Source organism: Misgurnus anguillicaudatus, chromosome 6 (genome assembly GCF_027580225.2).
Source record: "Misgurnus anguillicaudatus chromosome 6, ASM2758022v2, whole genome shotgun sequence".
Classification (NCBI taxonomy): Eukaryota; Metazoa; Chordata; class Actinopteri; order Cypriniformes; family Cobitidae; genus Misgurnus; species Misgurnus anguillicaudatus.
In genome coordinates, this window is record NC_073342.2 from 7,018,432 (window position 1) to 7,036,377 (window position 17,946).

At 36.5% G+C, this 17,946-nt stretch overlaps 1 protein-coding gene and 1 long non-coding RNA gene across 7 annotated transcripts; both read right to left on the bottom strand.

The window, feature by feature from the left end:
• Positions 1 to 1,380: 1,380 nt before the first annotated feature.
• On the bottom strand, positions 1,381 to 14,446 carry LOC141349107 (uncharacterized). Of its 6 annotated transcripts, XM_073868429.1 has the most exons (7): positions 14,240 to 14,446; positions 14,020 to 14,116; positions 3,763 to 11,328; positions 3,559 to 3,609; positions 3,345 to 3,435; positions 2,311 to 2,393; positions 1,381 to 2,078 (listed from the first exon to the last, which is right to left on the bottom strand). In XM_073868429.1, exons 2-3 carry the CDS (start codon positions 14,113 to 14,115, stop codon positions 4,546 to 4,548), a joined length of 6,879 nt encoding a protein of 2,292 aa, XP_073724530.1. In that variant the 5' UTR covers position 14,116; positions 14,240 to 14,446; the 3' UTR covers positions 1,381 to 2,078; positions 2,311 to 2,393; positions 3,345 to 3,435; positions 3,559 to 3,609; positions 3,763 to 4,545. The 6 variants fall into 6 exon arrangements, with proteins under 6 accessions (XP_073724530.1, XP_073724531.1, XP_073724529.1 ...); XM_073868430.1 differs by having other exon boundaries at positions 2,311 to 2,363; positions 3,345 to 3,609; XM_073868428.1 differs by having other exon boundaries at positions 3,345 to 3,609.
• A 163-nt stretch (positions 14,447 to 14,609) lies between these two features.
• LOC141364156 (uncharacterized) lies at positions 14,610 to 15,504 on the bottom strand. The gene is made up of 3 exons (XR_012369811.1): positions 15,279 to 15,504; positions 14,829 to 14,868; positions 14,610 to 14,729 (listed from the first exon to the last, which is right to left on the bottom strand). It is a non-coding gene; the product is annotated as an uncharacterized lncRNA (long non-coding RNA).
• Positions 15,505 to 17,946: the final 2,442 nt, after the last annotated feature.

Consider the following 17,946-nt stretch of genomic DNA (forward strand, 5'->3'; position numbering starts at 1 on the left):
GAAGTTCACAAGAACACATTTTTAATGTGCCATTGAAGAGGTTTCAATAAAGACAAAAACACTTGATGTGCCAATTCAACAAATTTATTAAAAGATTTAGAAAACGCCTGTTGTGCCAAATCCCACCCATATGCACAGCTAGATCCTAAAATGTTGTAATAGCTCCCATTTAATATAATTTTTAAATTTAAACATACATTTTACAATTTTTTCTAAATGTTAAAAAGGAACAATTACTTTACAGTTGCAACAATATACTTTTACTAGTAGAAAATTATATACCTATATATGTGTGGTAACTAACTTTGTTAACTTGTTTAAATTTCTAATACTTTACTGTTGAAATAATACAATATACTAGGAGAAAAATTATATACCTATATGTGTAGTAACCACCTTATTTGTTAACTTGTTTAACACAATAATTTTTGCTTTAAATTCTTTTTTCAAAACATAAAATTTTTTTCACTTTCAAAATTTCTAACAAAAGTTTTTATTTTGGGATAATACCGGTAAAAAGTTGTTGGGATTATTGTTAACCTTCTGCATGTTGTTTTCAAAACTATTTTAAAAACTCTATTGCTGTCCACGATTTGGTTTATTACAACGCAGGTATTTATAAGAGTAATAAGTCCTGTGATTTCAGAAAACCAGAGGAGCTTTTATCATGATTACATTTTTATTTCTAATTAATTGTGGGACCGTGGTTATTTATATTTTTATAATTTCAATTAATAAATAAATATTTTTATTGACTTGCAAACTGTTGTTTTGAAAACCCTAGTTGACAAAGACATGAGAGGGACACAGGATTTGGCACAACACCCCCAGTGAGCAAGCCTGTGGCGACAGTGGCAAGAAAAAAACCTTGAGAGGAGATAAAAAAAAACCTTGAGAGGAACCAGACTCAGCAGGGGGCTGCCCATCCTCTTCTGGCATGGCGTACACATTATTAATAACATTCCTATTTTAACTAATATTTATATTTTGATATATATATATATATATATATATATATATATATATATATATATATATATATATATATATATATATATATATATATATATATATATAGAAACTAATTATTATATTAAACTAATATTTTATATTTTAATATCCATATATCTATATCTATATATATTGATACTAATTATTATATTAAACTAATACTTTATAATTTAAAATCTATATCTATATATATTGATACTAATTTTTATATTAAACTAATACTTTATATTTTAAAATCTATATATTATCTATATCTATATATTGATACTAATTATTATATTAAACTAATATTTTAGATTTTAATATCTATATATTGAAACCAATTATTATATTAAACTAATATTTTAGATTTTAATATCTATATATTGAAACCAATTATTATATTAAACTAATATTTCAGATTTTAATATCTATATATCTATATCTATATATTGAAACCAATTATTATATTAAACTAATATTTTAGATTTTAATATCTATATCTATATATTGAAACCAAGTATTATATTAAACTAATATTTTAGATTTTAATATCTATACATCTATATCTATATATTGAAACCAATTATTATATTAAACTAATATTTTAGATTTTAATATCTATATATCTATATCTATATATTGAAACCAATTATTATATTAAACTAATATTTTAGATTTTAATATCTATATATTGAAACCAATTATTATATTAAACTAATATTTCAGATTTTAATATCTATATATCTATATCTATATATTGAAACCAATTATTATATTAAACTAATATTTTACATATTAATATCTATATCTATATCTATATATTGAAACCAAGTATTATATTAAACTTATATTTTAGATTTTAATATCTATACATCTATATCTATATATTGAAACCAATTATTATATTAAACTAATATTTTAGATTTTAATATCTATATATCTATATCTATATATTGAAACCAATTATTTAATATGATAAAACTAAATTTTAAATAAAATGAAATTAATTAATGCAATGAGCGGTGTAGTGAAGCAGCTCCCGACATCTCTCTGCTGGATCTGACATTGCATACAGGCTGGACACCCTGAGGTAGAGAAGGTAAAACAGAGAGGATCATATTAGTGTATTTATTTCAATTGTTTTGATTCTGCAAAACTGACAGAGCATTAAGTTAAGGTCAGATACATGTCTTGCAAGAAACATTATAGACTTTAACACTGTCTTGGTTTTCACCTCAAAGCACATGCCTTTGAACAACACATTGTATGATAAAATGCACTAAAACACTAGACTTTACCAGTAGTATTGACACTTACCTCTACTGCTTCAATGTGGTTCTTCATTTGGTTCTTTAGTCTTCAGTATTGTCCTAAATGCCAAATGGGTTTGGTCACATTATCTAGCCATGAAATCAATAAATGATTAATGGGGTTACTAAATACACATATACTTACAACAAACAAACAAAAAATAAATAAATAAATAAAAGTTACAACTTACTTAAAGAAATCCAGCTTTCCAATGTATCCAGCTTGTCATTATCGGTGTTGTAGCACACTTGATCTTCTCAGACATTCTGACCTGCCGGTTCCTGAAAAACATCAGAATCAGAATTAGAATGAAATATTCTTCCAAAAGTAGTTACGATGTGCAGTAGTACAGTGACTGAAGAAAGTTCTTAAAGCACTTAGCTTTAGATGGTATATTGCACACTCATATCCATTGTTGGATAGGACTGCTATCGTCTCAAAATTTTTCCTGCAACTTTACAGAAGAGCACATATTAATAATAACAGAATAGCAGGGGACTGCAAATAAAAAATCCAGTACACATTGTCACAAATTGAACACAAAGTAAATACATCACTACAGTGTCTTACTACTTCTAAGTTTACCTTACTGTAATTTATGACTTACTGCCGCTGTTGCTCTCACTGTCTGTGTCCTCCCTGGAGTTGCCACACTAATCCTCACTGCATCCTGTATGCTGCTGCCGCCTTTACTTCCTAGTGTCCTCCCTCGAGCTGCCACATTACTCCTTCGTCCTTCAGCCACTCTTTCTTCTGAGAACCTTGATACACTTTAACAATTGGTTTTCACATCAAAGCACATGCCTTTGAACAAACATATTGTATGATAAAATGCACTGAAACACTAGACTTTACCAGTAGTATTGACACTTACCTGGTACTGCTTCTTCCTTTGCTTCTTTAGTCTTCAGTATTGTCCTCAATGCCAAATGGGTTTGGTCACATTATCTAGCTATGAAATCAACAATTGAATAATGGGGTCACTAAATACACATATACTAACAAACAAACAAAACAAATAAATAAAAGTTACAACTTACTAAAAGAAATCCAGCTTTCCAATGTATCCTGCTTGTCATTATCGGTATTGTAGCACACTTGATCTTCTCAGACATTCTGACCTGGCAGTTCCTGAAAAACATCAGAATCAGAATTAGAATGAAATATTCCTTCAAAAGGTAGTTACGATGTGCAGTAGTACAGTGACTAAAGCAAGTTCTTAAAACACTTAGCTTTAGATGGTATATTGCATACTCATATCCATTGTTGGGCATGACTGCTATCGTCTCAAAATTCTTCCTGCAACTTTACAAAAGAGCACATATTAATAATAACAGAACAGCAGGGGATTGCAAATAAAACATCTAGTACACATTGTCACAAATTGAACACAAAGCAAATACATCACAACAGTGTCTTACTACTTCTAACCTTACCTTACTGTAATTTATGACTTACTGCCGCTGTTGCTCTCACTGTCTGTGTCCTCCCTGGAGTTGCCACACTAATCCTCACTGCATCGTGTATGCTGCTGCCTTTACTTCCTAGTGTCCTCCCTCGAGCTGCCACATTACTCCTTCATCCTTCCTGCTGCTGTACCTGCTTTGTAGCTCACTGTCATAACACTGTTAAATGAGCATAGATGCCACAATCTCATTGCAACACAACCATACGCACCAACCCGTTGGCTAAGGCTGTCAGTGAGCCCCCACTGTCGTCGTTAATGCAGGTTCAGTGGCCCCCGGTTTTGTATGGCATGTCAACACAATGCAAGACAACAAAACAACGCGACCATACGCACCAACCCGTTGGCTAAGGCTGTCAGTGAGCCCCCACTGTCGTCGTTAATGCAGGTTCAGTGGCCCCCGGTTTTGTATGGCATGTCAACACAACGCAAGACAACAAAACAACGTGACCATACGCACCAACCCGTTGGCTAAGGCTGTCAGTGAGCCCCCACTGTCGTCGTTAATGCAGGTTCAGTGGCCCCCGGTTTCGTATGGCATAACAACACAACAATTAGTGCACAACCATTCGAGTCAACCCATTGGCTAAGGCTGTCAGAGCCCTATTGCAACTTTTAATACTTATTGCCCATCATTCCGTCTGTCGAAACACCACAATCATAACCACCACATTATGCACGTCCAGCACCACAGAGAATGAAGAAAGTTAATGTGTAGTCGATGCCCCGGATTCCGTATGGCAAAAAACATGACAATATTGGCCAACCACAGAATGTCATTTTCGCAATATACAGTACACAGGATTGTGGTAACTGTAATAGGTCTGTAACACACCCGACTGAAGACACAAGTCCGGATGTGAGATGTATATGTGATCCAGTAGTGTGTGCTTCTCAGTTGTAGCTGATGTGATTAGCTGTGTATATCCCTTGGATTGAAACATCTCCAGAATAGCCTTTCTTCCAGCAGATAAGAGGTCCTCATTAAAGTCACCACTGATGATTACAGGATGTTTGTCTTCGATGTCCAGATAATCAAGTAGGCCCCTTAAATTTGGCAAGAATTTTTCAAGACTGTAGTGTGGTGGCCTGTACACTGCGGCAATTGTTGCACACATTGGGGTGTCGATTTTGATGACAACAAACTCCAGGTCTGTGACACTTTGGATGTACTGTCTGGACTGAGCTTGAATATCTTCTTTGCAAAATATTGCAACTCCACCGCCGTCTTTCTTTGCCATTTCTGCATGGGTTGAGTAGGAGACATGTCTATTCCGTGCAAACATCTTGTATCCTTCCAACTGGAGATGTGGTGGAATACATGAGCCAGACAAGTGACTTTCCGTTATGCAAAGTATATCCGATAGCTGGAGCTCATGATGGCATCTGATATCCTCGATGTGGGATGACAGTCCTTCCGTGTTGTGATGAATAATTTTAAGTGTTTCGTCCTGGTTGATTTCCCCTATGTGCTGCAAAAGGGGCATGATTCCTTCGAATGTCACTTTTCTCATGTTCTGCAACGATGCTGTGATTTCAGGATCAGCATAAATCTTCTTTTCAATGAAGTCTGTTATGTGTAATCCAGAAAGCGACGTCGTTCGGCTGAGGGCAACGTAGGCCATTCCTGGTTCAAAAATCTTTTTTAGTGACACTACGGCAGACTGCATTGTCATACCTTGAACTTTGTGAGCTGTGCAGGCGTAAGCGAGCTTGATGGGAAATTGACGACGAACTGTTCCTTTTCTCAAACTTTCTTCAGATCTCTCAATATACACAGCGTTGTCGTCTTCACCTTGCACTCTTCTCCGGTGTTTCAGACCTGCATTTGGATTGTCGAGCTGAAGTCCTAGCATGTGTACAGTGGGCATTCCATCTCTTGTTTTAGTGACAATGTTAACAATCTGACCAAAACATCCATTTACAATTCCATCTTCAACATCCAGATTCCTTGTCACCATTATACGAGCTCCCACTGCAACTTGTATAGAATCCAGCAAGTCGTCCTTCTTTCCAGTGACAGGTTTCTTTTGTCTTTTCATCACTCCTGTTCTTGGGTCTTTCCTGTAGTCTTCGGCATCAATGGTTATGATGTCAGTGTGAATAGCCTGTATTGTTTTGGTATTGTGCATGTGAACTTCCTTGTTGGTTGCAAATATGTGCAGAGCATCATGCGGGCAGTCTTCTGTGTTCTTTACAGCTTGGAGTAACAGAACTCTATCTTCTTCTCTAAGAGCATCAGTCTTCTGCCTCACTCGCAGTCGGTTTAGAAGCTCAGCAAAAGCAAGGTCCTCCTTCTGACGCATGATCTCTGTAAGGGTAATCATTTGAAAACTGTCCTTCCAGAAGTCCAGAACATCATCTTCATACACACAGAGCGGTTTGGCTTTACCGAGAGGTGGTAGTTGGTAAAAGTCTCCTACAGCGAGAACAGAGATTCCTCCAAATGCTTTCTTGCTGCCTCTGATCTGTTGAAGTCTCCAGTTTACATAGGCGAAAAGATCCTTTGAAATCATGGACACTTCATCGATGATGAGAATTTCCACACTGCATAATTCTGCTCGTAGTTCATCTAGAGCATTCCCAAGTCCTTGATAAGGTGGCTTTAAGTTCCTTGGCAGTTTTAAAATGGAATGCAGTGTTTTACCAGATATATTGAATGCTGCCGTTCCTGTAAATGCACTCAAAATCACTGTAGGCATAGAGAGATCCCCTTCCTCCTGAAGTCGAGGCAGTTGTCTTAGAATCTTTGTTGCTTCCGTATATATGCACTTAATGACGTGTGATTTTCCACAACCAGCACCACCTGACACGAAGTAAAAAAACTGTTCCGGATTATGACCCCAGACACGCTTCTGACACCACTGACGGACAATGTAGAATATTGCTGCCTGTGTCTCATTTAGACTTTGAAACATCTTCCTGACAAATTCAACACTTATCTGTGGTGCCTTTATCTGAGGAACGACTCCATCTCCATCTTCAAGAAGAATCTGGTATTCCGGCACATCATCTTGCTCATCCTCTTCATCATGATTGACATCTTCTCGTTCTGCAATGCACTCCAAATTATCCACTTCAGCTTCAGGGGCAAAAGCTGTCCAAGCATTTTCAGATGGGCCTTGCTGCTGCAACTGTTCAATTGCTTTGTCCACTTCTTCACTGTGTTTTTCGAATTTCTCCTGGTGTGCTTTCACTATTGCGCATACAGGCATTCGGAGACCAGGGTGGGAAGGAAGTTCTACAAATGCACTCTTGTAAAACTGCTCATAAGTTGGAAATGTTGGAGGTTTCAGCTGTGCATTGAAACGATGTGGCACATAAAGTTTCACTAATCGTCCATAAAACTTTTCCGGTTGTTTTTCCTCTGAAAAACGTGCGTATCGAATAACGGCAGCCTTACCGACAGTTCTTTGCTGAATAAATCCCATATCGTTGAGCAGTCGTTGCACATTCTTTCCTTTAGTTTGCCGACCGTACACAATGCGGTAATTTGAAGCAAAGTCTGCAAGACACATCTTTTCAAACTCCGGTGTTTGAGGCCTTGCTCTGTATTTATCTATTATTCCTGACATCCAGACATCCTCTGAATCTGGATTTTTGTTCATTAGGACACTAAGGGGCAGACTCATCTTCAGAGCATCATCGTCGGTTGGTACGAACACAACACTTCGTGAACACTTCTTCATTGGTAGGCTGCATGTTCGTGCAACAGACTCCTGGGAGCTTACTTGTCTGTGTTTCGAATAGGCTTGCATAATGTGCTTCATTTCATCCTCTTCGTTCACATCTGTTTCACGCACTGCTTTGATTACGTTCTTCAGCATCTCATTCATTTCATGCTCTGGTTTGGAAATATAGGACAGCATATACATGATGCAGCTGTAAGGGTCAAGTATGTACTGAATGTCCATGTTAGCATTCCATGCTCTCAACAAATCCGGATTGTATCCATTAACCCAAACCTCCTTTGGATCACGTTTGATCAAAATGACACTAGATGTGGACAACTCCGTGGTGTACTTCATGTAATCCTCCATGGACAAATTACATTTTGTCAGTAGATCAGACAAGTTTTCAAAGGTGACTTGGGGATCATTCAACAAATCCCACAATGGCTTGAGTTTCAGCCTTGCATCACTCATTGCTTTCTGAACAGCATCTGATCGTGACTTTCTTCTGTCTTGGTGGTTATCCTCTTCGTTTTCCTCTTCTTCAGGTCGTTGGGGTCGCGGACGAGTTATTGTGGTGTCAGACATTGGTAGTTTAGGGAACCCAAACCTACACAACACATTTCCTTTCTTGCATGACTTGGAGTGTTTCCTGCTGTGAAGTTGAACCTCTGTGACAATCTGATGAAGTTCAGGATCAGCCATGGAATCAGGGAGCCTGCATGTTATGTAGCGGTCAATAAAGCCACAAACAACTTCATCTGAATCGCTTTCAAACTCAGGTGCACCTTCTACCCATGCAAGCAGATGGATATGTGGGCTACCTCTTGCTTGAAACTCAACTCTGTAAAAGAAATCCTTGACCTTTCCAATGGGTTGGGCAGGTGACAAAAGCAGTTGAGTCATTAGCGCATCCACTCGTTTCTCAAACATCCGCATGACAGTAACAGGGTTACTTCGAAGGATTTCACATTTTGTCATCCAGTCAAGCTCTGAAAAATCAACCTCTTCACCTTGCTGCGCCTTGATTGCCGTTATTACTTCAGGCCATCGCATTTCGGCTGCACTGAATGTGCAAAAAAAAGTGGGGGTTCCCAACTGCCGAATCATGGCTTGTAGGTCTCTTAGAGTTTTCTCCCAATAAGATGGCGAGCCTCTAAGGGGTTGCATGAACCGCGTGGCGTCTTTGTTGCGCACCAGTCTTTCAACTTCACGGTTATCTTGAAGCAACCTATTCGAAATTCTTCGGCCATCTTTTGTGATTGGTTTGCCTTTCCGCAACTGAACAGTCATGCTGTTTCTGGCCATATGGGTTTCTGTTGCAAACTGTGCAAAGAAAAGGTAACTTTGATCTCTAGCAAAACGTGTGTCCGCAGAGAGCAATCTAGCATTGAAATACATACTTGGAGATAATGCTAATTCTCTTGCCTCATCAATTGTGTTTTCTCCAGTAGGGAACTGAACGGGAAACGCCATGGATTCCAGCTTTGGGATTTTGAAAAACCCAACAGGTTTCTTTCCTTGAGCAGGTGCAATGCTGAATATTCCCTCGCCATATGATAAAATCTCCTGGCCGATGTCTGGTGGCTGCATACATGTGTCCAGCGTGAGGCCAGGTCTAAGTTCATCCTGTTCCTCTTCACTCACATGTTGCTTATCCTCCTCAGAAACACTGACGTCTTGTTGCTGTTCTGTGTCAATTTCCTCATCAAGGTGACTTTCAAATGTTGAATTTTCACTAATGGAGATATCCTTGTATTCGGAGTGAATCGCTTTTAGCTTTAATAAAGCTGCAACGACATTGTGCATATTCACAGTGTGAAAATGCTGGTATCCTTTAAATTGCACATGTCTTTTAAGCTTCACCTGTAGGAGTTGCGACTCACTGCTATGCCTTGGTAGACAATTTACCGTCTTTTCCACCTCAGACGGCACACACACAACAGCACCATGTACTGCTCTTTGCTGTCCTTTAGGCAGTGCAACAATTTTAGCAAATGGCACAATTTTGGCAATGAGTTGACGTTCAAGCACATTTAAGTCTAGTAATTCTGCAGGGATATGTGCCAATTCAAGTCTGTTTGCCACAGCAATTGAAGACATGCATCCTCTCTTCAGATGGCTGTCACAAGTATGGCAAATCCATTCCTTTCTTCTTTCTTTTGGAACCACACAAGAATCTCTGCAGCTACTGTCACAAATGTGAACATATTGCCCGGTTAAGCAAGACGCCACAATATGTGGATTTTTAATGTAACTCTTCCTGTTACAGACCCTGACTTGATTTGGAAACATAGCTCTGTGACAGACTGTGCAGACATGTGTGGGGCCTTGCTGAATGTTACATCTGAATGCATCTATGGCACTTTGCATTACTTTGCTGACCACAGGCTGAGGTGTTTCCTTTCTGGAACTGATGTATGGTTGATATTTCCTTCTGATTCGAAGTGCACATTGCAATTTATGATAAACATGGTATGCAACATCACTGAAACATTTCAGTCTTTTGAACAAGGTACATCTTAAGATGTGACGCGCTCTAAACTGTGGGTCATCTGCATATCTCTTGACAATGTACTCTTTCATCTTCTTCTGAAAACCAGTATCCTTGTTGTACCTCCTCACCATGTACTCTTTCATCTTCTTCTGAAAAGCAGTATCCTTGTTGTACCTCCTCACCATGTACTCTTTCATCTTCTCTTTCTTCTTTCTCTGAAAAACAGTATCCATGTTGTAGCTCCTCGCCATGTAGTCTTTCATCTTCCTCTGAAATACAGCATCCGTGTTATATCTCCTCACTATGTACTCTTTCTTCTTTGTCTGAGCAACAGCACATGTGTTATACCTTTGGGTCATATATTGTTGAATTTTCTTTCTGAATTGAAGATCTTGATTATATCGCTCCTTTATAGCCTCGTTTCTCTTCAGTCGATATCTTAAACGGGTAACATATCGCTCTTTTTCATATTCCCTTTTTTTTGATTTTCTGAGTTCTTGAGATGCAGTTTTGTCCTTGGGTTGTAACTGTTGTACAGTTATTTTTCTCTTTACTTTTCTTCTCCGCTGCTTATTTGTTTTCATTACTTGCTGGTTTTCATCTGCTTCAACAACAAGAATTTCTGGGGTTTGGGCTTGTATACAAGATGATGGTGCTATCTGTTTGTCAGATTGCTGCTCCATTTCAAATGACACAGGCAAAAATTCATAGCTGGCCTTATCAGGGTGATCCTGGAAGATCCTGAGAATTCTGTCTATCATGTCACTTAGATGTGTAAAAGTTAACATGACAGCAGTTCCAGCACCAGTAGGATGGCGCAAACCTTCAGCAGTCCTTGAGTGAGAATCAAAGAATCCATATCTTCCAGATCTGTCTCTGAACAGAGCGATGCATTCCACAGCAACGATGAGCAACGCATGACTTATATCTGTTGAAAGACACTGCAGTCTTTCAGTAAGAGGAATAAACCAATCTTCTGCGCCAGGGTTCCCTCTGGCTCTGAGGAATCCCATCTTGAGTTCAGACTTCTGCACACGGTATTTTTGGGTAAATGTTGAAACATTCAGTGGTACTTCCTCCACAGCCAGAAGGTCCCGATGAAATCTTTGTTCATGCATAAGCTGCATTTTAACACCAACAAACAGAGCATCTCCCTCCTCTAAAAGTCTATCAAGATCAGACATCCCAAACTGAACCCCTTCACTGTGGTTGGCCAAAAATAGTAATGCTACACATGTGCACTGATGATTCCTTGAGAAAACATCATACCTTATATCACCCTGGCAATGGGACGCCTGCACAGACAAAACTCTGGGTGCACTATTACAGTCTTCTATGTGTAGTTGGTCAGATACCTGAGCCACAGCAGTAGGGATGCTTGCCTGTTCAACCTGTAAATAATCATAAATGGAATCCTTAAAAAGTCTTCATATAGTCAAATCATTCTCAACTGTGAATCACGCATAAATCTTATAATAGTTCAATGATTTCAGTTCCAACAAATATAAATTATAGTAAAAAAAACTAATTTAAGATGATGTAAACTTTTTTCTTTAGAAAGATCTTTTTCATACCCTTATTGTATGAGAGATACAATTTGCTTAACAATGTGGACCAACTTTTTTTAAGTAGGTTTCCCTTTAATTAAGATCTCCTTGCAAACTACTGAATAGACCTGTCTGAGATTGATACCAGTTAGCTAAAAAGATATAAAACAAAAAGCAAGTTCTTTAAAATCTGAATGTTCTTTTACTAAAATCTTACTGATATGTGACATGCATAATCATTTAGTACACAGATGTATTAATTATGTTTTTTCACATCAAAGCATAGTCCAGTAAGTGTGGGGTCTTATTTAAAGTAGGGCTGGACAATAATTCCATATCAATATCTTTCACGGTATAGTTTTCCAATAACAGTGATATAGTTTCTAAAAACATTTCTTATATTTCGATATACATTACAGCTTCCCGTGGCTGTTCACATGTAGCATCCAAAAACATGTTAAATGCGGGTCAAGGTCCATATTTCTTCCATAGCGCTTTCGTGGAATCTTTTGTAGCAAAGCAACCATGAGCCTGATTGAATTTAAATAGCTCATCTGTACCTCGCATCAAATAATATCGTCACCAACCATGCAATTAATTAATCTGTTTGGGACTTTGAAGTGTTTGCTTAGAGAAGAGCTGTCACTCAGAAATACGAGAAGGAGTCGCGAGGTTAGTTCGCATCAAGTCACAACTTCTAATAGGGCATCAGTTTATATATAAAATTATTATTTTTATTTTTACTTGAATACTTTTATGAATTATTTATTAATTGTAAATCTTATAAATTATCATTCACTAATACATTTCTTTTTAATAAAATTAGAAATTGAATAATTTTATGAATAGTTAATACACCACAAACTAACATCAATTAGTGTAATGACATAAACAAGAATAAATAAATGCTTATATACAATATATTGTTGATGTTTGTTCATAATGCATTTACTAAAGTGAACAAGTACAACCTTTTTGTAAAGTGTTACAGAAATTTGTATTTCATAATATTCAGTAACAATAATTCAGGGCCGGGTCTGTTCTGTTCAGAGTAATAGCTCTAATATATAAATTCAAAACCATCAACTCGAATCACAATTCGACCTACAAATCTTATTAAAGGCCTCTCATTTTCAAAAACTCATTCGATCAAGACGAATCATAAGAATGACCTATTTTGGACCCATAATGGCAAATTTTGCCAAAAGGTGAAAAGTTTGCACTCCTGAACTAAAGTTTTAAAGTCTCTTTTACATAAACTATTTATTAATATGTTTCCACATATTACTATAATAGCAAATTGATCAAATCTGTGAAGCTATGAAAGTAAATACTGTGACTGAAGAAATCAATGAACAGCATTTATCACTGACTGACATTCAGGTGCACCTTATTAATATTCCAGGTGAGCCTTAAAGTCTTATGTTTATTTGACAGTGAGTTTACATTTAATTTTATATGAAGGCTAAATACAAATGAAAGGTCACGTTCTTCCTGATACCATTTTTCAAACCCTAGTTAGTGTGTAATGTTGCTATAATAGCATAAATAATACCTGTAAAATGATAAAGCTCAAAGTTCACTTCCAGGCGATATATTTTCTTCAATAGAATTCCTCTTTAAAAGCCTACAACGAACAGCCGGTTTGGACTACAGCCCTCTATTTCCTGCTTTAATGACGTCAGTAAAACAGCTCGTTGACTAAACTCCGCCCACATGAATACGTCAGTCACCAGCTTTGGCTCAAACGGCTCTGCTAAGCTAAGCTGCTATCGAATCAGAGCACACTAATCATTTGAAAAATTAAGACTCCGTGAAAAATTTAAGACTTTGAGGTGAAATTCAATACCTTTTAAGGGCTTAATATGGGAAAATGAAATTCAACTTTTAAGACTCCGCGGGTACACTGACAAACATTCTTTGTGGGCATTTTTTAAAGTTTATTCCAAGTTTTTTTTTTACATTCATACCGGATTTATACAGTATCGGGTGCAATTTAGATGTATTCCATCGATAGAAATTTTGGCCATATCATCCAGCCCTAATTTAAAGCCTCCGATGCTAATTCCTAAATGTCATTTCACAGTGAGATAGTGGGGGGACAGCACGAGTGAGAGGGAGGAAGGAAGAAAGAGACTGTAGCACTATTCACCCACGCACATTGCTTTTGATCTAAAGTGTTTGCACTTACTTTTTGCAGTAATGGGAATAATCTGAACAAGTCGGACTATCAATATTTCTATATTAAATTGTTTCTTAGTATTTATGTATAGTTTGTTCTAGATTTATTTTAGAAACAAAACAAAACAATAAGTGTTTTTTACTGTATTAATTTTATTTTCTATTGAATTATTTTATTCATTCTTTTCAATTTCTTTCACTAACACACATATTTATGCTTCATTTGTTGAAATCAGATGAATCCGCTATTTCAGTTAAACTTGGCAGACTGACATACATTTTATCACAATCTCAGTATGGTATCTTTTTTGCAAAGAAGCATGTTATTATCCCAAACAAATAGGACAATAGTACCTTATTAGTCCTGGAAAGTCTGGTCTGGTCATTTTCCATGTCCACCTTTCTCCAACGCGCCTTCTGAGCCTGAGATCTCTTACCTTTCCGCGGCATCCTTTAAAACACCAAGATATAAGAAAATAATCCTTTCAAATATATCACTAATTTGACTTAACTAAGAAATTGAATTGCTCATTAGTTACATTCATTTCAACATGACATTCCAATATGCACATACTTTCCCCCGATGTATGTTCCCTGTTGAGCCTGCAAAGATAAAACCTGTAGTAGTCTAAAGAAGAGAAAACAGTTTAACAACAATGCAAGAGAGTATGTATAAATTTAAATGGTAAAAAACAATTGTAAAATACAATAAACTATTTTTTTTAAGAATAATAAAAGTATATGTAAAAATTAAATGCCCTTTTTAAAACAAAAAGCACAAAAAAACTCTACAAGATACCTATAAACTAATCTAAATCTGATCTTTAATCTAATCTAATCTTTCTATCTATCTATCTATCTATCTATCTATCTATCTATCTATCTATCTATCTATCTATCTATCTATCTATCTATATATCTATATATATATATATATATATATATATATATATATACTAAAAATTGAAGGCAGAACACAGAAAAATTGCAATAAAAGTAACAGCCTTAATGTAAGTATATATATATGAACTGCTCTCTGTAGAAAAAGCCAAAACACAAGGAACCTGAAAAACAAACAGACATAATAAGCCACAGGAACTACAATCATGGTGGTGATCTCATGAAAATTGTATAATACTGCTTAAAAATCCACCAACACTGACCAGGGTAAAAAGTGCAGCAATTGTAGTCTGATCAGTGAATCTGAAAAACAAACAATGATAACATCATGAAAACAAGACAACTCAAGTAAAATACACATAACATGCATGTCAAACATCAATTTTATATTTAATTTCTATGTAATTTTTTTTTAACTGTTTGGAATGTCTCTTTCTTAGAACAACCAGTCATATATACAAGGCAAGTTATGCCAAAACATGTCTTGGACTGGCCATTGATCCAGGTCTACACCAAGGAACCTGGAAGAAGATTCAGCATCCCCTTTTATAGTACAAGTGGTTTAAAGAATGGTTGATGATTGTGATATTTATTATTTGTAGTTTAAATAACAGTTTTTATTTGAATAGTTAATATAATTCTGATCACTGTCATTACCATAACACTGGTTTTAAACAAGCAAAATCTGAAGCTATCACAAATTAGTTTATTACCTCAAATGCAGGAATGAAAGCTCATGAATCAGTATTCTAAAACAGAGAAAAGAGAGTCACATATAAAACTCAAATACAGCAATACAGAGTAGACAAAAATATATACAGAAAGCAAACAAAGGGCCATTTCTAGACATATGGAGGCCCTAAGCAAAATCAATTTGTGTGGCACCTCACCCTTCTTTAATTTTCAGACTAAAAAGTGTTTTTTATACACTATGAGAAATTATTTAAACACTAAAATTGCAGACATGATTTACTATCATTATTATTAGTATAAGTATTGCAGTCATTTATTTACAAACCCACACGCTTTTTGGGATAATAGTGAGAAGGTTTTACAGAGCAAACTAAATACTATAGATGAACATGATGGGCCAGTTTCCCAGACAGGGTATAGACTGCAATGCATCTTATAAAATATGTCACTGCAAGCTGTTTTCAGTTCACACAATTCAAACATGCATTTTAGTCTGTGAGTACACTTAACCCCATGTCTGTGAAACCACCCCTTTATTACTTATAAATGAACATCGGTTTCATTTATTATTTTTGTCTAGCTGGGTATGTTCAGGATTTCTTATCAATTAACCAGTTTACAGTATTCTCTGTACTGTAGGGTATGAATATTATGTATTGCAATATCATACATATGCAACATATAGGCTACACAAATCAGCTGCTACTGAAAGTAAAACAGACTAACTGCTAAGAAGACAATACAACAATCTATAATAAAATGATGCTGATCTAGAACAAGCTCAGACAGTTCTGACCACGTTTTGTTTTACCATGGCTGCTGCAGCAGACTTAAATTAAGCTGGCGGTGGATCTATTAGCGGCTTTTCTTCTTTGCTTGCCGTGCTAAACGATCCGCAACACAGAAACCCAAGACGTGAGGAGAAACTGTAAACTTAACAACCGATATGCATTCTACGAGTTGATTGGACAGATTGTCTCATGTAAACACACGCACAACGTATTCAGAAGAACCATCCACCAAACGCGGTTCACCAAGGTGTGCTTGTGTGCCGAACCTAGGGATGATACTAGGCTTGTTCGACTTCATGCGGCGCTGCAAGAACCGACAGCCGGGTGACGTCGAAGTACCGCGAGAACGATTCGAGAAATCATACGAAGTGTAACTTCATCTGGCTCTCGCGGCACTTTGACGTCATCCGCCTGTCAGTTCTAGCGGCGCCACATGAAGTCGAACAAGCCTATTGGCACGAGAAACCCCCCAAAGAATTTCGCGTTGCAGAAAGTAATCCGTTGAAAACGGATTTCTTCGCCGATGACTAACATAATCTGTTGGACAGTGCATTCGCTCAATGAAAACGTGTACTAACTCAACGCTAAATGCAATGCCACGTCATGATCTGCACTTATTATTTTCATATTTCACATTAGTCTCACTTTAGGCGAATGCAGCTTAATTATTTTCTTAGCATAACATTTAGTACCACATCCCTAAAATAGAAAATAAATACACGTTCGACGTATCTCCTAATCTTACGACATATAACATAAACTAAACACTCCACATGGCTAAAACAATTGACATAAAATCAATGAAACACAGATTTGACCAAAATTTGGTGGCTAGCAGTAGATAATGCCTATCGCACATGATCACGACAAATGATAATACGAATAATATCGCCCAAATTGATGAAAAAAGATATTAACTAAGATTAAATGACATGATAACAACCGTCTGTAACTTACCTCAGGAGGAGAATAAAGCCCTTGGCAACCAGTCGGTAACGTCCAGCATTAGCAGAGCCAATCAGCAGCCAGCACTAAGTGACGCTATAATGAGCCCATGTTCACTGGGATTTTTTTAGTTTTTTAATTTATAATATTTTTGCACATTCATTTAATTACTTGTACTTTATTACAACGCCATTCAATTTAAAAATAAATAAAAATAAATTTGTGGGTGTTCATTCCTCTAGGTTTCGGGAACGTCCCCTCTAACCTTGTGCAACCATTAAGGGGAACGTTGCACTAATGGTCTGCTATGCCTGAATGCAAATAATCAGACTAAAAACCATGTGTTAAACTGTGTTTATTGTTAAGAGAAACTCGAGCTTATTTTTAATAAAAAATACATCAGCATAACATATTGTATTTAGATAACATTGTATTTTATAAAATATATAAATAATGACTTTAAAACAATAATAGACCTTTATGAAAATTAATGATGGTTTTATTACATATAAAAAACATGGTAACTGTAGTTAAACCACGGTTAGCACGAAATAACCATGGTTTTGACAACCATCCAGACAAACACAGAACGTTCCCCTGACGTTCCCATGTGGTTCCCGTTTGGTTATTTTTTGGGAACCAAATAATAACATTGTGGGAATGTTCCTTGTAGGTAACATTTGTAATAACCTAAAGAGAACATTCCCAGAATGTTCCCTGCAGGTTATTTTAGGTTTAATTTCACAACAATGATAACCTTCACAGAACATTCCCTGTAGGTTTTATTTTATTTTATAACTGAGAGAGAACATTCCCAGAAGGTTCCCTGAAAGTTATTTAAGATAAAACTTATAAAAGTTTTTTAATGGATGGCATTTACTAAGGCAACTTGGTTAAGCTCCCAGGGCAGCACAGTAGGCATCCACTACTGTCTGTTGACTACTGAATCTAT